This window comes from Muscardinus avellanarius (genome assembly GCF_963383645.1).
Source record: "Muscardinus avellanarius genome assembly, chromosome: 8".
NCBI classification, from domain to species: Eukaryota; Metazoa; Chordata; class Mammalia; order Rodentia; family Gliridae; genus Muscardinus; species Muscardinus avellanarius.
Window position 1 is genome coordinate 101,625,896 of NC_137794.1, and position 21,665 is coordinate 101,647,560.

Here is a 21,665-nt window from a genome sequence, read left to right on the forward strand (position 1 = left end):
TGCTCTGATATCGCCCATGCTGCTGTGTGGGTGACCATGTGGGTTGCCACTTGCAGCTGGACACAGACGACTTTGTTTGGACACAGCCTTGGTGCTGCAGTAAGACTGGCAGTCTCCCGAGCACAGCAGAAACCACACCCTCCACGCAGCAGGCCCCGCCTCCTGGGGTCACCAAGGGCCAGTGGACGAGGCAGGCTCTTGTTCAAAGAAAAGGAGGTCCCCTGGCGGCTGACTCAAGCCCACCACCCAGGTTGCCAGGCGACTGGCCATTCCTGGCAGGGGTGCGAGTTGGCCTCTAGGGGTTTCCCAGCTACACCGCAGCCCTCTGGGATCTCTGAAGGAGAAGAATGATCCTGGCCAGGTCGGAGGCTGCAGGAAACAAGGCCATCAGGCTGTCCACCTGGTCTGGAGGGAAGATGCTTCCCAGCACCCTGCGCGCCTGGGCTTGGGTGTCCGGCTCGCTGTCAGCATCTCCAGGAGCAGACCCTGAAGGTCCCCCCAAGGTGCCCTCGCCCCAAGCTGGCTCCGTGCAGGCTGAGAGACCCAGAAAGGGGTCAGAGCTGGGCTGGCCGGCCCACGGGTCATCCGGAGGTCTGTGCTGGGAAGGCAGGTCGCCACTCGGGTCCCTGGACTGCAGGCTCTGCTGCCTCGGGAGGCCTTGCGGGCCAGGCCCCAGCGCCCCGAGGTAGGGAGGCTTTGGGGTGGCAGTGTTGTCTGTGCCTGAGGGCGACGAGGCGCCGGGTGCCCACGTGGGCAGCTGGGACGCAAGGCTGCAGGCAGGGTTGTCACTGAGGGCCAGCCGTGAGAAGCTGGCACGCAGGGCGGCCAGGGGTGCCGCCCGCTGCAGGCTGTGCGCCTCAGGCACCGGCTGGGCCGCAGCGGGACGGGCCCAGGTGCCCAGCGGCCTTGGCTCCTCGGCGCCCCCGCCCGGCCAGGCCAGCGTCTTAGCACGGAGCTCATCGGCCACGGCCAGCTGCCTGCGGCGCGGTCTCTCCGGGTGGTAGAACTTGCACTTGACGCCATAGGTGCACTTCTTGCCTACAGGGAGCAGGGGCCAGTGTGAGACCTGGAGTGTGCAGAGCCTGCGGGTCCCACCAGGGCCCGCCCCACCCCTCTCCCAGTTCAGAGTCCTCCTCGGAGGTCTCCAGGCCGCTCTGGACTCTGCCGCCCTGACCCCCAGGAAGGTCTCAGGCTCCAGGAAGTGCCCTGGGGCGCAAGAGAGATGGCACAGTAACCCCCAAGGTTGACAGAGTGCGTGTCAGTCCAGGACTCCCCTGACCAGGGTCTGAGACCAACGCCCTAGATCTGATTAACTTCAGCCTGTAATTTACCAGGGACCCTGTAGATAGGGCTGACCTTGGGTGATGGGGAAGCTGGCTGGGACTGAGCCTCCAGCGCCCCCTCAGTCTCCACTGCTGTCCACACCCCTCATGGTGACCACTGCCCTCCCCCTACCCGCTTTTCTAACAGGTGAAGAAATAACTTATCATTTAAACCCAGACTCTGTGTCTGTGTGTGTGTGTGTGTGTGTGTGTGTGTGTGTGTGTGTGTGTATGTGAGAGAGAGAGAGAGAGAGAGAAGGAGAGAGAGAGAAAGAAATTTAAACACAGGGGCATTCTACCTCCAACTTATACCCCCGTCCTTGAGAGAGAGACACTTAAACACAGGGGCATTCTTCCTCCAACTTATACCCCCGTCCTTTTCTTATTTTTGTTTTCGGACAGGGTCTTACTAGGTTGCTGAGTGTCTCACTACATTGCTGAGGCTGGTCTTGAACCTGTGATCCTCCTAGCTCCGCCTCCCAAGTACTGAGATTACAGGCAGGCATGTGCTACCCCACCTGACTTAAACCCAGCCACTGTAGAAAGTAAAATGGGGAAAGATGGGCCAATCTGAATGTCTGTATGGTTCCACCTAATTCTAACCACAAGAAATTATTTTTAAAGGTCATCAAGGTCTTATTTGGCTTCTGCAAACACAGAAATCAAGACCTGGTGACATTAAATAACTTGCTACAGCAGGTTAGCAAAATTGCTGGCTAGGAGGTGGGTGGGCTGGCTAGAAGGTGCAATGATAAAAATCACTGCCTTTTTTTTTTTTTTTTTTTTGTCTTGGTGGTATTGGGGATGGAACCCAGGGGCCTTCTACCTCCAGGACCTTCTACCTCCCAGACCTATTTTATATTTTTTATTTGGAAATAGGGTCTCTTAAGCCAGCGAAGGCTGGCTTTGAACCTGTTCAATCCTCCTGTCTCCACCTCCCAAGCACAGGGATTATAAGCCTGCGCCACCACGCCCAGCAAATCACTGCCTCTTAATGAATAGCAAGGACCAAAGCCCAAAAGGGGAGGGCCTGGGGGACAGTCTGGCAGGAGTAGATGTGAGGCCCGGGTGGGTGAGGATGCTGAGAACCAGAGCAGGCATGGCCCCGGCCTCTCCTCCAGCCCGCAGAAGCTCCAGGCAAAGGCCCCAAGAGTCATTTCATCCCTACAACGCCCCGTCTGGAAGCTGCAGTCCAGGGGCTGGGTCACCACTGCAGGGTCACACAGCTGGTAAAGGGCGGAACTTGGGCAGGAACCCAGGCTGCCGACTATGCCCCTGTGTGCCCCACGCCCGTCCTGGAACAGAACCCAAGGGCCCGGGGCGGTTACCCACCGTAGGGGCAGTGCTGCCAGGACCGCTCTGGGGTCCTCGGCCTCCTGCTCAGGAAGTTGCTGAGGGTGGGTCCACGGCGGCCCAGGGGGTCATCAGGAGGCATGAACCTAGGAAATAAGCACAGGTGAGTGGCTGCCGCCAGCCAGGGCTCACCACTGGCATCTTTGGTGGGGGGGGGGGGGTTGCCCCGAGCCATCCAGCCAACACCAGTTGCCATGGGCTCTCCACTAGGGGTCACCATCGCTTTTTTTTTTTTTTTTTGGCACAGGTGATTGAACCCAAGGATATTCTACCTAAAAGCTACACACCCAGCCCTTTTTATTTTTAAATTTTGAAACAGGGTTTCACTAAGTTGCCAAGGCTGGCCTCAAACCAGCAATCCTCCTGTCTCAGCCTCCCAAGGACTAGGATTAAAGGCAGGTGCCACCACATGTCGTACCCTCCCTTCAGTGAGCCCACAAAGAGCACAGCACAGCTGGGCTCCCTAATGTGGTCCAAGCCAGCAGGCTCAGAATCACCTAGCAACACGTTAAAAGTGCAGCCTTGCCGGGCGTGGTGGCGCACGCTTGTAATCCCCACCTTGGGAGGCAGAGACAGGAGGATCGCGAAGGTTCGAAGCCAACTGCGCGCGCTGGCTTAGGAGACCCTGTTTCCAAATAAAAATGCAAAAATAGGTCTGGGAGTGTAGCCTGGAGGTAGAAGGGCTTCCAGGAACCCCAGTACCACCAAAAAAAAAAAAAAAAAGTGCAGCCTTGGGCAGACATGGTAGCACACGCCTGTAACCCCAGTACGTGGGAAGCTGAAACAGGAAGATCACAGGCAATTTAGAAAACCCCGTTTCAATTTTTTAAAAACGGCGGAGGTGTAACACTGAGTTAGAATGTTCCTTGGGTCCATCCTCAGTACCAAAAGCAAACAAACAAAATTGCATGGCTTTGGGCTTCACACAGTACCTGCTTAATCAAATTTTGAAGTTGTTCAGGAATCTGCATTTTTAGCAACTTTTTTTTTTTTTTGGGTGGTACTGGGGATGGAACCCTTCTACCTCTGGGCTATACTCCCAGACCTATTTTATATTTTATTTGAAAACAGGGTCTCTTAAGCCAGCGAGGCTGGCTTCGAACCTGTGAGATCCTCCTGTTTCAGCCTCCCAAGCACAGAAATTACAAGTGTGCGCCAACACGCCCGGCTTAGCAACAATTTTTATCTAGGAAAACGGAAGCATAATTACTCACGGATCCCCCTACCCCGGTTAGGAACCTCCAGGGGATTAACAGAAGCTTGGAAGCAGAGCTGAGCCAGGCATAGTGGCGCACACTTGTAATCTCAGTACTTGGGAGGCGGAGACAGGAAGATTGCAGGTTTGTAGCCAGCCTCAGCTACTTAGTGAGGCCCTCTATAACTCACTGAGACCCTGTTTTAAAATAATAGACTGGGTGTGGTGGTGCACGCTCAGAATCCCAGTATTCGGGAAGCGGAGGATCACAGTTCATGGACAGCCTCAGCTACTTAGCAAGGCCCTTCGCAACTCAGTGAGACCCTGTTTCAAAAAATAAAAAGACTAAAAAATAGGGCCGGGGTGTAGCTCAGAGATACAATGTCCCTGGGTTCTATCCCCCAGTACCTCAAAAAAAAAAAAAAAAAAAGCAGAGTTGTGTGAGCAAGTTGGAGTTGGAGCTTACGCCCCTTTCCCTCCTGTGTCCAACTCTGCTGGGGGCAGGTGCAGGCGAAGGGGCAGTGATGACATTGTCTAAAACACTGAAAGGTGAAGAAGCAGATCCCAGAGCTGGCTGCACACAGAGCCTCGCGCCCTCGGCCCCTGCTCTGCAAACCCCTGGGGCTCTGGGCTGGGGCTCAGCTTCCTGGGCCAGCCCAACTCTGCACCTGTGACTCTGTGAGCCCTGCCCGCCCTCCTCCTCCCTGGCATGGAGCCTTCGCAAGAAAGGGATCACATGCTCTGGGCTCAAAGGGCAGAACAAGATTCTTCAGGAAGAAAACTCCTGTTTAGTTTCACCTTTTTATGTATGTATGTATGTATGTATGTATGTATGTATGTATGTATTGTGGTACTGGGGGTGGAACCTAAGGGCTTTCTATCCCTGGGCTATACTCCCAGACCTATTTTCTATTTTATTTGGAAACAGGGTCTCCCTAAGTTGCTGAGAGCCTCACTAAGTAGCTGAGGCTGGCTTTGAACCTGTGCAGTCCTCCTGTCTCAGCCTCCCAAGTACAGGGATTACAAGCGTGCGCCACCACGCCCGGCTTAGAGATTTATCTTTTTAAATGAATACTTTTGCTTTAGGAGATCCTTCCCGAATGAGCAAGTGCCCCTGGAGGGCTATGATTCTAAATGGGGAAGGGGTTATTTTATGGGTTGCTGTCCCTCACCCCCAAAAAAGTCAGAGTCTCACTGAGGTTCTGCCCTGCAGAGAGCTGGGCAATCCCTGGCCCAGCACAGCCTCTGTGGCCTGGCTTCCAGCTGCACGGACAGCTCCTCAGAACTGGCCCCTGACCAAAAATCCCGGGAGCCAGCCACTGCGGTTATTAAAAGCTCCCCAAAGCTTCCCCTCTTGCTCTCTCAGGACGAGGCATTGTGCCAAGAGGGCCCTGTGGACGTGCCCTCGCTCACAGGCAGGCGGGCCGGCCACTGCTGCAGAAGGACTTGGCTTGGGCCCTGGTGTCACCAGGCCAGCCGTCAGTCAGAGATGTGCCAGATTCCTCCAAGCCAGAGCTGGACAGGGAGTCACTCTGACTCTCTAGGGAGGCTGCTGCAGGGTGGCGGCGGCCCAGCATCTACCCTGGTCTCCGCCTCCTCAGCTGCAGGTGCAGGTGGCAGAGCACACAGTGTACCCTAAGGGCACCATGTTCTGGTCTAGCCTGGGAGTAACAGTTGCGGTATACCCTAAGGGCACCTTGTTCTAAGAGGTCTAGCCTGGGAGTAACGGCCACGGTATACCCTAAGGGCACCATGTTCTGGTCTAGCCTGGGAGTAACAGCCGTGGTACACCCAAAGGGCACCATGTTCTGGTTGGGCCTGAGAGTAATGGGCACCCACCTCTGAGGCAGGATGGCTCTAATCCTCACAGTGACCTTGCAGGTAGTACTAGTTACCCTTTTCAAGGTGAAGTCCAGCTCCCTCTCCACACCCACCTGAGCTGAGAGTAGGGCCCCGCTGGGGACCTCACCTGCTGAGCCCGAGGCCCCACCCTTCCATTGCTCTGACTGCCTCCCTGGCTGGAGGCAGGGGCAGCTCTGTGGTGGGCAGGTAGCTCTCCGTCTCCCCTCTCCCTCCTTGCACAGGGCCGCAGCCATCACTGGTTCATCCTGGAACACTCCATTTCCTGTGCCACCATGTGTCTGGCATGCCAGGGACTTGGCAGGTAAACGGAGTCCCTGTCCTACAGAGTTGGGCCGCGTGTCTTAAGCCACATACCAAAGGCCAGTTGGGTAGCCCAGGATAAGGGCTGAGCTTTCATTGCCTGGCACAGAAATGGAAGTGGGGGTGGTGTCCCAGCTTGCTGTGGGCCATGCCCTCGAGTCCCCAGACCCGCGTCCTCTGTGCCAGCCCCCGTGTCTGCCTGGCAGCCGCACAGTGAACGAGCTCTTTTTTCCTCCCTGCCTGCAATGGTCTGGATCTGGGATGTCTCACCCAGATACTCCTGCACTGACAACCCAGCACTGTTCAGAGGTCAAGCAATTGAATCAGAGGGCTCTGACCTCAGCCTTGGACTAACCCAGGGACGGTCATAATCTAGGGTGTCTCCCCGGGCACGTGGCTGCAGGAGGCGGAGCTGAGCAGCCTCCTTGGGCCTGCCACCGTGCATTCTGCCTTGACGCCAGCCAGCAATGCATTGAACCTCTGAAACCATGAACCACGCAAACCTTGCCTCCTCTAAGTTGTCCTTGTCTGGTCCTGTCTGAGAGCAACAGAAAGCTGACTACCACCACCTCGGCGTGGCTGAGGGCCTCGCCCCGTGCCTCTGGTCATCTTTGTGCCCTTCCGTCCTGGTACCCCTCCCCACTACAACTGCGCAGTACAAGGCTGACCTGACCCAGGAGACCAATCTAGGAGCTGGGTCAAAAAAAAACTGCCCTGTGAGGGGAAGGAAGGGGAGGCCCAGAGGGACAAGGCCCAGGCGGCCGGGCCGCTGAGTGGGTGGCCAGGCCGCCCCGTCCACGGGAGCCCCGCTTTCCGCCGTCGGCGGCCCCCCGTACCTGTCGTTGACAAAGGAGAACATGAGCAGCCTCTGCTCGATGAACCGCTTCCACTCGGGGTTCTCGCTCTGCAGGTCGCGGTAGTGGTCATTGGAGACGATGACGCCGTCCTTCTCGTAGGCCAGCTTCACGATGTAGCGGTCGTCGTAGCAGGCCACGCGCCTGCCGCCCAGCTTGCGGGACGGCGTGAACACCAGCACCGCCTGCTGCTCCAGGCGCTCCAGCACGTGCTGCTCTGGGCGCACGCAGAGCGCGGCGCTCAGGGAGGCCCAGCCCGCACCGGCCAGCCCGCCCACCCAACCGACCACCAAAAAGAGGGCCTGCACAGGACGCCGCGACCTTGGCTCCTCTGGATTACTGGTCCGTTGTCTTTGTTTCATTAATTTGAAGAAGCAACCCAACTATCTATCAGGAATCCTTCACCAGTGAGTAATGTGTGATGCACAGCCTGCCCCGACTGAGACTTCCCTTCCTTCTTCTTTTATTTCTTATTTCTGCGGGTGTATATGTGTGTGTGTGATCGTGTGATTTGTTAATAAACAGATGCTTTTATTATGTAGTCAAATGTATTCATCTTTCCACCATAGGGCACCCCCTGGAGCTTGGTGTTTTTTTTGGGGGGGGGTTGGGTTTTTTTTTTTATGGTACTGGGAATGGAACCCAGGGGCCTTCTACCTCCGGGCTACACTCCCAGACCTATTTTATATTTTATTTGGAAACAGGGTCTCTTAAACCAGCTGAGGCTGGCTTCGAACCTGCGAGATCCTCCTGTCTCAGCCTCCCAAGCGCTAGGATTACAAGCGTGCGCCACCACGCCCAGCTCCCCTGTAGCTTGTTTAAAAATTCTTTCCCTACCCCCCAAAATTTTTCTACTTTTTTTTTTTTGTAGTACCCAGGGGCATTCTACCTCTGAGCTACACCCCAGCCCTATTTTTTTATTGTGTGTGTGTGTGTGTGTGTGTGTGTGTGTGTGTTGCTGTGGGTGGAATTCAGGGGCTTTTCTACCTCCAGGCTATACTCCCAGACCTATTTTATACTTTATTTGGAAACAGGGTCTCACTAAGTTGCTGAGATCCTCGCTCAGTAGCTGAGGCTGGCTTCGAACCTGTGTGATCCTCCTGTCTCAGCCTCCCAAGCGTGGGGATTACAAGCATGTACCTCCACACCTGGCTTTATTATTTATTTTGAAACAGGCTCTCACTAAGTTCTGGAGGGCCTCAGTAAGTAGATGAGGCTGGCCTTGAACTTGCAACCCTCCTGTCTCAGCTTCCCAAGTACTGGTATTTCGAGCGTGCGCCACCTACACCTGGCTTAATTTTTCTACTCTTTGTTCACATTATATTTCAATATTACCCAAGTGGGCGTGGCGACACACACCTGTAATCCAGTACTTGGGAGGCTGAGACAGGAAGACTGCAGGTTTGTGGCCAGCCTCAGCAACTTAGCAAGGCCTTTCACAAATTAGTGAGACCCTGTTTCAAAATAATGGGTAACAGGAAGAACTCTAGATGGAGATTCTATAGATGAGCAAATAAGGTGACCACACTGAGGGGATGGGAGGGGGAAGAGGGAAACTCTCTAAAGCACATGATGTACTTTAACATATCAAAGTTAATCACTAAGCCAAGCATGAGAAGGAGGGAGGAGGGGGAGAGAAAGAGGTGGGAAATGGGTAAGGGCTAATTGGGTGACCTGTACATGTATCCACCATCTTTTATCTCATTAAGATGTATAACTAAAATGCACCAATAAAATATAAAAAAGTATAGCTGGGCGCTTTTAATCCCCGCACCTGGGAGGCTGAGACAGGAGGATCGCGCAGGTTCAAAGCCAGCCTCAGCTGGCTTAAAAAACACTGTTTCCAAATAAAATATAAAATAGGTCTGACCATGAGCCTGGAGGTAGAAGGCCCCTGGATTCCATTACCAGTACCACCAAAAAATAAAAAAATTAAAAATTAAAAATATAAAAATTAAAAATTAAAAAATAAGCCGGGTGTGGTGACACACGCTTGTGATCCCAGCATTTGGGAGGCTGAGACAGGAGGATCGCAGTTCACAGACAGCCTCAGCTACTTAGTGAGGCCCTCTGCAACTCAGTGAGACCCTGTTTCAAAATAAAGAAAAAAAAAATAGGGCAGGGGATGTAGCTCAGAGGTCAAATGCCCCTGGGTTCCATCCCCAGACCCACAAAAATATTTTTATTAATATATCACTAATATATATTTATATATATTTGGAACCTAATTATTTGCATTAAAAGATAATTTAGTGAGGCATGGCGGTGCATGTCTGTAAGCCTGGTGCTAAAGAGGCTGAGACATCTCAGGTTCAAAGCCAGTCTCAGCAACTTAACAAGACCCTCAGCAACTTAGTGAGACTCCGTTTCAAAATAAAAAATAAAAAGGGCTGGAGGTGCAGCTCAGAAGCAGAGTCCCCTGGGTTCAATCCCCAGTACCAAAGAAAAGAAAAAGGAAACGGAGAATCTATTCAACAGCTATTGGTTGAGCACCTCCTTTGGGTCTGGAGCTGGGGCCGCTGCTAGATGCAGGGTGCTGAACAGTCACAGCAAGTGTTCTGTGGAGCTGTCAGTGCGTGAGGCGGACAGACACCACTAACCCGGGAGCGATGGACAGCTGAGTGGGCCCGCTCCAGCATACCTCTGATAGGGGTGTCGGATCGAGATGGCTCTTTCCTCCAGGATGGGACAAAAACCTTGATGTAGGTGTGTCCTCGGTCCCTGAACCAGTCCACAGCCAGCTGGATTCCTCGGCAAGAGAAGGCTTCTTTATTTCCATGGCTACAATGGGAAGACAAAGAAATCTGAGAAGACACAGGAAGGGGTCCTTAGAGTGATTTTCTTTGGGAAAATCCTGGCTCTCAATCTCCTAACCAGGAGGAAACCAGGACACCTGTGCTTTAAAGACACGCATTCTGCCAGACGTGGTGGCAGCATGCCTGTAATCACAGTACTCAGGGAGGCCGAGGCAGGGGGTCTCAGGTTCAAGGCCAGCCTCAGCAACTTGGTAAGACCCCCTGTTTAAACTTTTTAAAAGAAGCCAGGCGTGGTGGCACACGCTTGTAATCCCAGCACTTGGGAGTCTGAGACAGGAGGATTGTGCAGGTTCGAAGCCAGCCTCAGCTACTTAGTGAGGCTCTCAGCAACTTAGTGAGACCCTGTTTCCAAATAAAGTATAAAATAGGGTCTGGGAGTGTAGCCTGGGGGTAAAAAGCCTCTGGGTTCAATCTCCAGTAACACACACACACACACACACACACACACACACACACTAAAAAGATATAGCTCAGAGGTAGAATGTCCCTGGGTTCATCCCTAGTATCAAAGAAGAAAAAAGGTATATTCTTTACACAAATGATAGCCTGTAACTAGAACCAGTCGGCTTGTGATAAAGATGTACAGGTTCTCTGGCTCCAAGGAGAAACTTGGAAAATTCCAAGCATTAATTGACCAGATCCTCTCTTTAAATGAAGCTAATAGGGATCAATATAAAATGGATGAGAGAAGCCACATGCACAATTACTCTCTCCCTGAGAGATGGTTATAAATGCATCGCTTATTGGATTTCCCAAAGCCAATGCTACACGCATCCCACTGGAGACAGCAACAAGGCAGCTGGGAAGAGCAGCGTGGGGGCAGGCAGGGGGCTTGGGGACAGGCAGGGCCTCGCTGGGCTCCCTGGAGAGTTTCTTCCTTCCTCCTAGAGGAATGAGAAGCCATGGGAGGGCTTTAAGATCGGAAGCAGCTGTGCTGTGATGATGTGACGTGGTCCAATGTAAGTTTCACAAGGCTCAAACCGGCAGACATAGGACGGATAAAGCAGAAGGACACAGCAGGTGTCGGCGTGGGTAAGAAGCTGCCAATCGGCGGCCACAGCACTAAGCTGCGGGGCTGATGGGGACCCGAGCAGCGAACGAGGGCATCAGAAGGCAGACTCCCAGAGCCCCGCTCTCACTGGATAAGGGGCGGCAGAAAGAAGGCACGAGGCTGCTCCAGCTCTCGGGTATACCTGGCTGTTCACTGACACGGAATTCTGGACGGGAAGGGAAGCTCAGCTCACGTCTGGTTTTGGATAGACATTGGGCAGGAGGCTTTGTGAGCATTGCATGGGGATACTCGGTGAGCTGCGCGGTTCAGAGGAGCGGTCTGAGAGGCAAGCCAGTCGACTGTTTAGCCATCGTGGGCATCACAACATGGACACGATTGTCCAGAGAGGATGCCATGCGAGGCTGGGGCTTGGGGGAGCTGCGAGCCGCAGCTGGTAGAGAGGACAGTCCTAAGGCAGAGCCAGAAAGGATCAGAGACAGAGAAGGCCCAGCCCAGCGGGAAGCAAAGGGACAGAGGCTCTCTGAGGGACCGGTGCTGGAGGCAGAGACCAGCCAGTAGATCTGAGATGTGGGACAGTCACTGGCCTCAGGATCCCATCCATCCACCCCTCCCACCCACTGTGCTCCCTTCAGCTTTACCCCACCAAGCACCTCTCTCCTCTCTTACTCTTTGTCCTAGCTCTTCCTCCCCTTTCCGCCCATTTGCTCCTCCTTCTTCAGATCTCTACTGCATCTTTTTTTTTTTTTTTTTTTAAGACAGGTTATGTGGCCCAGGCTGGCCTCAAACTCCTGGGCTCAAGTGGTCCCTGGCCTCAGTCTCCTGGTAGCTGGGACCACAGGTGCCACTGCACCCTCGCTTCCTCAGGAGGGTGCCCCAATGTTAGCTCCTCTCTCACAAGCTGTCCCAGCACCGCACGCATTCCCCGGCACTCAGGAACGTTGGTCCTTACCCGGGGATGAAGCTCCCTCCCTGCCACTGAGTTCCCCATGTCTTCCTAAACACTGACAAGGGCTCCATGAGGAGATCAGAAGAAACAGCCTAGTCAGCAGCTGGGGCAGGGCTGTGGACTGGAAAGACCCTGACACAGGCGTTCTAGGGACAGGAGGAGAGAGGACAGTGCTCTGTGGCTGGCAGAGGAGACAGGCAGGGACAGGTTCCAGAGAGCCCAGGGTCCTAAGAGGCCTGATAGGAAGCAGCCAGCCCACTTCCGGAAGACAACCATGCTAAGTTTTCTCACCATGCTTGTCTTTTGCATGTGCACTTTCTGCCTAGCTTCTAGCGGGGGCTGGGGACAGTTGTGGGTTTATAAAGAGAGAAGGAAGTCTTTGGGATGCTAATCAGTGGCCTGGTGGTACTCGCCTGAAATCCCAGTACTTGGAAGGCTGAGACGGGAGGATCGCAAGTTTGAGGACAACTGGGACGCTCAGCAATCTAGCAAGACTGTTTCAAATCAGAAACACAAAAGGGGCAGAGGATGGAGCTCAAAGGTAGAATGCCCCTGGGTTCAATCCCAGTACCCCCAAAAAAACAAAAACAGAAACAAACAAACAAAAAAAAACAAGTAGTTCTGGAAGGCAGGCTCTGTGAGGGGGAGAGAGCCTTCAGAACTCCTTCAGCTCAGTCCCCGTGAGCTGGGGGCCAGCTGCCTGCTCCAGTGCTGTTCCGGGTTTAGAGAAGACGTCCCTCTGGCCATGGAGCCTGCGCCAGGAGGCTTGCACAAACAGCTAACAGATAACACCAACAGGATGTCTGTGGGACAAGGAAGAGGAGGTGAAAGGCTGGTCTCCTGCACCCAGCAGAAGCTGAAAGAGGAAAAGAGATCGGGACAGTGGGAGGTCGTTCCCCAGGTCCTGAGTCCGCAGCTCCAGCCTTGTTCCTACAACCTGTTCCTGGAGGGTTGTCTGAGGCCTAGAGCTGGGCCAAAAGGCACCTTCCAGGGGGAGAGCACTCAGCACGGCTCCCCAACGGCCAAATGGGACCAGCGACCTTTCTGAGTCACCGGCCACCCTCGCAGCAGAGCCCAGGGAGGCCCAAGAGCCCCGGTCTCAGCCAACACCAGGTCTCCAAGTCCCCACGGGCTTCTTGGAGAGGAGCTGAGGGAGGGAGAACATGAAGCCTGAGTTGCCCAGAAGACAAGACTTGGAGATACCACCACGCAGATCCTGGCAGAGGTCAGGGTGCCCCCCACCCTGCCTAAAAACTGGGGAAGAAGTTGTAGCCATCAGAAAATGAGGAGCATTTTCTATGTACCTTGAAGCAGGGCAGTGGATGATAAACCCATGCACACTTTGAGTGCAGCAGTCCATGCCCAGTCCTTTCTCAACAAAACACCACTAACATTATTATTATTATTATTATTATTATTATTTTATCAGTAGCAGTATTAGTATTAGTCGCACTAGGGATTGAACCCAGTGGTCTTCTGTCTCTGAGCCACACCCCCAGCCCTATTTTATTATTTTGAAACAGGGTCTTGCAAAGTTGCTGAGACTGGTCTTGACCTGTGATCCTCCTGTTTCTGCCTCCCAAATATTAGGATTCCAGGTATCTGCTACCACACCCAACTATGATTATTTTAAAAGTTACTGCTCAGCCAGTCCTGGTGGCATACATCTATAATCCCGGTATTTGAGAGGCTCAGACAGGAGAATCGCAGGTTTGAGCCCAGTCTCAACAACTTAGTAAGACTCTCAGCAATCTAGTGAGACTCTTTTTCAAAAAAATAAAATAAAATAAAAGGGCTGGGGGTATAGCTTGGAAATATTCCTGAGTTTGATCCCCAGTACCATAAAAAATATATGAATATATTTCTCAGTTCATCTCTTTCCTGTGACTCTTCATGTATCTGAAGCACTATCTAGACCAACTCTCCCTCAAGGTCGCTTTGGTGGGTGTGTGGCTAGCAGTGTGCCGTGCAGACATTTAGTGTGAGGGAGAGGGGGAAACTGAGCCCAGCAGAGCTCCCGGCCAGGAGCTGAGGCACAGACACGAGTCGCCTGGGGTTCACCCTGCAGTGAAACACAGAGCCCAGGGCTTCCAGTCCTTGGACATTCTGCCAGTGCCACATTGACGGACAACAAGCCTGTGTGCCGGCCTGTCTGCCAGGACACTTGGCACAGCTCTTCTTATTTATTATAGCAGCCTCAGAGGAAGTGACCTGCACCCCATTTTACCCTCGAGGGAACTGAAACAAAGAAACGTGCCTAGCTCTGTGACCTAGTGGCAAACCTCCAGGCTGGACTGTTGACTGCAAACTCTCCCTCCCTCGGCCCCGGACCCTGGGATCCAGGGAGAAGCGCCTTTGAAGCCGGGAGTTATCTGTGGTTGAAATGCTCCTGCTCAAGCTGGGCGCATGCCTGGAATCCAGTACTTGGGAGGCTGAGACAGGAGGTTCCAGGCCAGCCTCAGCAACTTGGCGAGACTCTCAACAAAATACTGAGAACGGTTTCAATTAAAAAAAAAAAAAGTGGGGATGGGGTGTAGCATGAAAGGTAGAATGAAAGGTAGAATGCCTCTGGACCCACTACCAAAAATAAATAAATAATGCCTCTGCTGGGTGTCACAGAATAATAATAATTATTATTATAATAATTATTATAATAATTATAATAATAATAATTATTATTATCACTATTATTTGCAGTACTGGGGATGGAACCGAGGGACATTCTACCTCCAAGCTACATCCCCAGACCTATTTTATATTCTGTATTTTGAAACAGGGTCTCACTGAGTTGCATAGGGCCTCACTAAGTAGCTGAGATCCTCCAGTCTCAGCCTCCTGAATGCTGGGATTACAAGCATGCGCCACCACGCCTGGCTTGTCACAGAATTATTAACTAGCACTGAAAACCAGCAAACAAAGAGACAGGCCCTGGGAAGAGGAAATAGGGGCTCAGAGGTTTTGAATATTGAGAGAGTAGAAAAGGGAAGCAGGTTGGTGGCTCAGGCAGATCTTGCCCCTTGACAATGGTCTGCAGGAGAGAGGGTGTTCTCCTTTTACAGAACCAGACAATCACATCACACATCACTGTGTCCATTACAAATGCCCAGGAAGCCCCTGCAGAAGTTAGGGGCTTGCAAAACACCCCCATGGGGCGGGGCGGGGTGGCACACGCTTGTAATCCCAGGCTTGGGAAGCTGAGATAGGAGGATCGCACGGGTTCAAAGCCAGCCTCAGCAACTTAGTGAGACCCTATTTCCAAATAAATATAAAATAGGTCTGGGAGTATAGCCTGGAGGTAGAAAAGCCCCTGGGTTTCACCCCCAGTACCACAATAAACAAACACCCCCATGCAGAGCAAGGTCATGTGTCTATCTCAGAGGTCTGAGATATACAGAAACAGCACCATTTTTACTCTGTTTCTTATGTGGGTCTGAGTCACCAGGAGATCTCTCCCCAGCTGGAGGAAGGAGGGAGGGTACTCAGGGGCTTCCCGGGGTCCGAGCCTCGTAGCAGAACAAGAGGGTGCAGACCTAGTTAGGAGCCCAGGGCTAAAGCTGGTCGGAGAAGATTCAGGGTTCAGAAGTCAGGCTGACCCCCGCTGGGACAGACCTGATGAAGACAGGTGCAGTTTTAGCCTGAACCCTCTCTGCTGAATTCTTCCGTCCTGGAAGGAGAGATTCCCACGGTGGGTGACACTGCCCCTGGGGTCACACTCAAATGATCCGGCCGTGATCGCCCCTGATGCAGTTAGAGGTGTTGAATAAAAAACGGGGGAGGGGGGTTGTAGAAGCACCCACAGGCGTACTGAGTAATTTTATTTTTTCTGAAATGGTGGCATTAAGTTTGGGGACCTGTGCAAGAAGCCAGAGTCTGCCAGATTTTCTGAGTTCAAAAATATAAACAACAGCCAGGCGTGGTGGCGCACGCTTGTAATCCCCGCGCTTGGGAGGCTGAGACAGGAAGATCACACAGGTTCGAAGCCAGCCTCAGCAACTTAGTGAGACCCTGTTTCCAAAATAAAATATAAATGGGTCTGGGAGTATAGCCCGGAGGTAGAAAGCCTCTGGGTTCCACCCCTAGTACCACCAAATATATATATATATATATGAACAACTACTCAAACAGAAAGTTCACTAAACCCCCAAAAGAGACATAGTCACATAGTTGAATGAAACCCTCCTCTGGGGCAGTAAGAGGATGTGAAATTATCAGGTGGCTTCCCCCCACACTCACTATTTCAAATCCCACCTTTTCTAGATTTGCCTACAGAATGTACAACAGGCCAGGCACTTGTGAGCCACTAACACACACACACACACACACACACACACACACACACACACACACACACACCCCAGCTACTGAGAATTCCCATTCTTCTGAACACCATGACACAGCTTTTAACAGGCTCTCAAGGAAAGCTGTCTCCTCTTTTAAAAGTTGCTGGAAGCCAGGCGTGGTGGCGCATACCTGTAATCCCAGCATTTGAGAGACTAAGACCGGAGGATCTCGGTTCACAGACAGCCTCAGCTACTTAGTAAGGTCCTCTGCAACTCAGTGAGACCCTGTTTCAAAATAAAGAATAAAACACAGGGCTGGGGGTATAGCTCAGAGGTAAAATGCATCTGGGTTACATCCCCACTACCACACACACACAAAAAAGTTATTGACATTTTTCTGAAGGCCAGATGTCTTGTAATTCAGGTATTCAGCTGAGTGACCTAAGCTGACCTGTCTGTCTGTCTCTCTCTCTCTGTCTTATATAAGCAAGCAAGTGTGCGCGCGCGCGCACACACACACACACACACACACACACACACACACACACACACACGCTTTTATGTACAGGGTCTGTACCTGGGCCTCTATCTCGGGGCTGCTAGTCCATCAGTCACCACCCAGAGTGCCCATGGCACGCGAGGGACTGGCATTGCTGGCAGCGGGAGCAGGTCCTAGCCCCAAGGCCTGCAGGGCCCCGGTGGGGCAGGGGGACCTTGCACACACTGTCTGTGGTGCCAGGCCCAGGGCTCATCCTGCTCCCGATCCTCCTGGCCAGCACAGGCAGGCCCTGGCCCAGGACAAGGGCCTATGGGGTCAGTGTCCCTTGCCCTGTGGCCAAGCAGGGAAAGCCATAGTGTGGGAACTATTGGAGGTAATGGTGGCATTGCAAAACGCACTGAATCCAGAGCCCGCACCTACTGCTCTGGGACCTTGGGAGAGTCGGTCACTGTCTCTGAACCTCTGAAGAAAAAGAAAAATCCCTTTATGAGAAAAATGTACTTATGTCTTTCTAGCTCAAGTAAAATAATCACCTGGAATCTTAGCATGTCAGAGATGAAAAGGCCAATGTGTTAATTATCCAATAACTTAACTGTGTCAACAGGACTCAAAAAAATCAGGTGCAGCCGGGCATTGTAGGCACACTTGTTATACCAGTACTTGGGAGGCTGAGACAGGAGGGTTGCAGGTTCAAAGTCAGACTCAGCAACTTAGCAAGGCTCTCAGCAACTTAGTAAAAACCTCTTTCAAAATAAAAAATAAAAATAAAAATAGGGCTGGGGATGTAGCCTAGAGGTAGAATGGGTTCAATCTCCAGCAACACACACACACACACACACACACACACACACACACACACAGTTACGTACTTACCAAGGCCACATAACCAGTCTGCTGAAAAGCCAGAGATAACACTGTTTTGCAGGTGTGACCTAGGGACAGACTTCTCGGGTGTGACTTAGGGACATCCCTGGAGGACACAGTAGACCTCACCGTGGGAGGTGGGCAGGGAATGGAACCCAACCCCAGACCCTCACTCCCTGCCAGAATGCGCCTTTGAAAGGAGCAAATTAAATTCCACAACCAAGCCGGGTGCGGTGGCGCACGCTTGTCATCCCCGCGCTTGGGAGGTGGAGACAGGAGGATCGCGCAGGTTCAAAGCCAGCCGTGCTGGCTTAAGAGACCCTGTTTCCAAAATAAAAAAAGTATAAAAATGGGTCTGGGAGTGTAGCCTGGGGGTAGGAGGGTTTCCAGGAACCCCAGTACCACCAATAAAATAAAATAAAATAAAATAAAAAATAAATTCCACAATCAAGTGGTTGTTGTGTAATGTCTTTTTTCTAAGTGCTGGGTCCCGGGCGCGGGGAGAAGTAATGTTCGCGTTTGGGTAGCGCGTGTGCATCGGTGTGCGCCGAGGGCACTGAGCTGCTTTGTGGACAGCAAGCGTGTAAAGGCATTTGGGCTCTGACACATTCTTCGCAGCAAGTCAGGGTGATGGTTTCCGTTTACACCCCACACAGGTAGAACACGCAAGGAGTACAGAGATCGCACTTGGGGGTGCTGGGGTGGAGGCAGTGGGACACACGGAGGTCCCCGGACTCTTCACCGCCTTGTGCAAACACGGGATGTGGTTTAGGTCTGAATTCCAGACAGCAACAGAGACTTTCATCAAAAGAAAGCCCTCCACCTCCACTCTATGACAAGACTGCTCAAAAATATTCTCTGGTCTCCAGAGACAATGCTGACACTCTCCTGTAGCCCCTGAGTTAGTCTTGTTACATTACAGCTATTCTGCTGTTCCAGTCTGGACCGATGGGGTTCATGTGATCCTCAGGCTGGGGAAGTCTTTGATTTATGCAAAGTCATCTTATATTCAAAGTCTCCTTAGCCAGGCGCAATGGCCACGCCTGTAATCCCAGCTACTCTGGAGGCTGAGGCAGGAGGATTGCAAGTTCATGGACAGTTGGGCAATTTAGCAAGAACTTCTCTCAAAATAAATTGTCTTAAAGTGGAGGACAGAAGTCATCTACAGCGGTACATGCCTGCATTCCCAGTACTTAGGAGGCTGAGATAATGAGGATTACGGGTTTGAGGCCAACCTCAGCAACCTAGCAGGACTGTTTCAGAAATAAATAAACAAATAAAAAGGGCTAGGGGTGTGGCTCAGAGGTAGAATGCACCTGGTTCAATCTCCAGTATCACACAAAAAAATAAAATAATAAAATAAAATGGGGCCGGGGCTGTAGGTTAGAGATAGAATGCCCGTGGGTTCTTTTCCAGTACCACACAAAAACATCAGGGGCCGGGAGTGTGGCTCAGTGGCAGAGCGCTCACCTAGCATGTGCAGGGATATGAGCTCAATATTCAGCGCCCACACCCCCAAGCCTTCTGTTATTCTTTTTTCTTAGTACAGAGAATCAAAGCCAGGGGCGTTCTACCTCTGAGCCATACCGCCAGCCCTATTTTAATTTTTATTCTGAAACAGGGTCTCATTAAGTCACAGAGGGCCTCACTAAGTAGCTGAAGCTGGCTATGAACCTGCGATCCTCCTGTCTCAGCCTCCCAAGTCCTGAGATTACAAGTATGTACCACCAAACCCACTAATCATGACTAGACAGGAGAAAGAAGCCTCTTTCAAATCATTCAGAGGCCAGCCTCTCCCAGACCTTCAAGGACTCTACTGGATTTGAAAATCCCTTCAACACCCCAGAGATCTTAAACTGGACAGGATTTTCTAAACTCCCTTGCCTGGTGCCTACAGGAGACTGGCTCAGAATGTCAGAGCAACCCTGTGGATCAGCTCCTAAGTCCCAGGAGGAGGTGGAGGAGGTTCCATAGCTTCTAGATATAACCAAGGCCAGGGAGACCCCAGGGCCAGCCCTGAGGCCAGGCCGCGGGGGCTGGATTATTCCAAGTTTCTTTCCTGCATTGCTAAGTCCAGTGTCAGCCCGAATCCCCAGGGAAACTCAGGGCCGCCTGTTGACGTGTTTGGAGCCACAGACAGCTGCTTTTCTGAGCTCACCCTTAACTCCGCTTTTCAAAAGGGAAGCGCGGCTGTGAGTGAGCGATTTCCTATGGCTCTGCCCTTTGCCTGCCTGCAACTGAGCCAAGCGGGAGACGAATCCGCTCGCTCTAGCGTCCCACCACACCCGGGCGGAGTGTGGGAGGCTGAGACTCAGCGGAGCTCTGCCACGCCATCAGGGCAAACCTGCGGGGCACGATGCCCGCACCCCTGGAGCAGATCAAGATGCCAAGACACAAATAGGAATCCAGTTGTAGCTGCGGCTTAAGGGGGAGGGGAGGACCACAAACCCCTCCCAAGTTTACAAGGGAACTGCAACTTCACCCCCAGCCATCCACCAACAGGGGGCTTCCCATGTGATTCAAGGACTCTCCCCTTCTGTGTCTCCACCCCCAGGGAGACAAAGGAAAGACCCAGTGTCCTCTTTTCCAAAAGAGGAACCAAGTACTTTTGTTTTCCCGACTCCCACAGCTGGTTAGGGACGGAGCCTGGAGAAGAAGCCACAGCTGCCAACCCCTGACCCTGGGCTCCTCGCTGTCACTGCCTCCCCAGGGAGACGCTCCCTCCCCAGGGAGATAGCTCCCACGTGTTGGACCCGTGTTCTGCACCAGGTACTGTCCTCAGCACACTGCGCAGCCCCGGTTCTCACACCACCCTCGCGGAAGGGTTGATCCCAGTATTACAGATGAGAAAACCAGGCTCCGAGAAGGGCAGTGACTTGCTTAGGGCCACACAGCTGCTAAGAGGCAAACGGGGACGCAAAGCCTTACTCACTGGCCCCAGAGCTCTCTAGTCCAAACTCCAGTTCTCAGGCACCACCCCCCCCCCCGAAGCTATAGGATGAAGGAAAGCAGGACAGCTACCTCATTGCCACGTTGCTGCCGTCGATCACTATGGGCCGCAGGGAACTGGCCAGGTCGCCGCAGTCCTCTTCCAGGGCTGGCCCCAGGCTCCGCTGGGCAGAGTCCGGGACCCCACAGGATCCTCTGGAAACGAGCAGGGGCTCAGCACTGCTGGCTGGGCCCTGTGGGGTCCCAGGGCGGCTGCCCATCTGGATCAGCTCCTGCAGCACATCGTTGACCAGGGCATCGTCGCCCAGCTTGCCCAGCACCCTGACCACGTCCTCCCGGCTGTAACCCAGTTTCTGGAAGAACTCCATCTTGCTCGGGCGCTCCATGCCGATCCAGCCAGCACCTGCCACGAGTCCTGCACCCAGCTTCTTGCTGGCAGGGCCCCGCAGGCATGAGCTAAAAAGAAAAGGTATCCATCAGGTATCTGGGGGGTGGCTGGCAGCCAGGCTGCAGGTGACTTGGGGCCAGCTGTGTGTACGCTCCCTCCCTCCTGCTCTCTCTCTCAGGAAACCATGCCGAGCCCTTGGGGATTTTCGGTTGCTCAGTGTGGTTGGGGAGCCGCAGATGCAATCACACAGCTTTTACTATGCATTCTCCAAAGCCTTTGCCCCAGCAAGGCAGGGGCCGAGCAGGGCACCCAGCACTCAGAGTAGGCAAGGAAATATCCCAGAGACTCTGTTAAGGACTGACTAGTGTCCACCCAGGTCTCCGAGTTGAAGCCTTAGCCCGAGCAACTCAGAGTGAGACGGTGTTTGGAGACAGGGCCTTTGACATGAGGTCATTAGGGTGGGCCCGCATCCAAAGACTGGTGTCCTTACAAGAAGAGGGAATGTGGACGCAGACTCACACAGAGGGACAAGACGCAGGGAGAAAGGTGGTCGAGGACAGAAGCCTCCAAGAAACCAATCACGTGAACACCTGGCTCTGAACTTCCGGCCTCCAGCACTGGGGGCTAACCCTGGGTCTCCATCGTGTATGCTCCCAGCTAAGGCGCTCTGCATGGCAGCCCTGGCAGATGAACACAGGGGACACTGCTTCCAGATCTACTTCCAGAAAGGCAGTATTCCCATCTGAATCCAGCTCTGTGCTCTGGTCCAACTGTCATTCATACCACTCTGAGCCTTGGAAACAGAAGGTCCTAACCCAGATTTGATGCTTCTCCACCATGCATCCCTGTCTGGCCTACACTTCGGGGGTGATGGAGAAGGGCCTGCAGCCTGAGTTTTCAAAAAGGAGAAGATGCAAGTGTGATGGTGCCCACCTGTAATCCCAATACTCGGGAGGCTGAGCTAGGAAGATTTAAGTTTAAGGACAGCTTCAACAAGTAACGAGACTCATCAACCCAGTGAGAC

General features: G+C 52.9%; 1 protein-coding gene across 1 annotated transcript; it reads right to left on the reverse strand.

Annotated features, from left to right (window-relative positions):
* Positions 1-310: 310 nt before the first annotated feature.
* Positions 311-20,639, reverse strand: ZC3H12D (zinc finger CCCH-type containing 12D; the record flags this gene model as incomplete). The annotated part of the gene is made up of 5 exons (XM_080700146.1): positions 311-1,038; positions 2,655-2,761; positions 6,870-7,104; positions 9,529-9,668; positions 20,326-20,639. The coding sequence occupies 5 exons, from the start codon at positions 20,637-20,639 to the stop codon at positions 311-313; spliced, it is 1,524 nt and encodes a 507-aa protein (XP_080556272.1).
* Between the last annotated feature and the right edge of the window lie 1,026 nt (positions 20,640-21,665).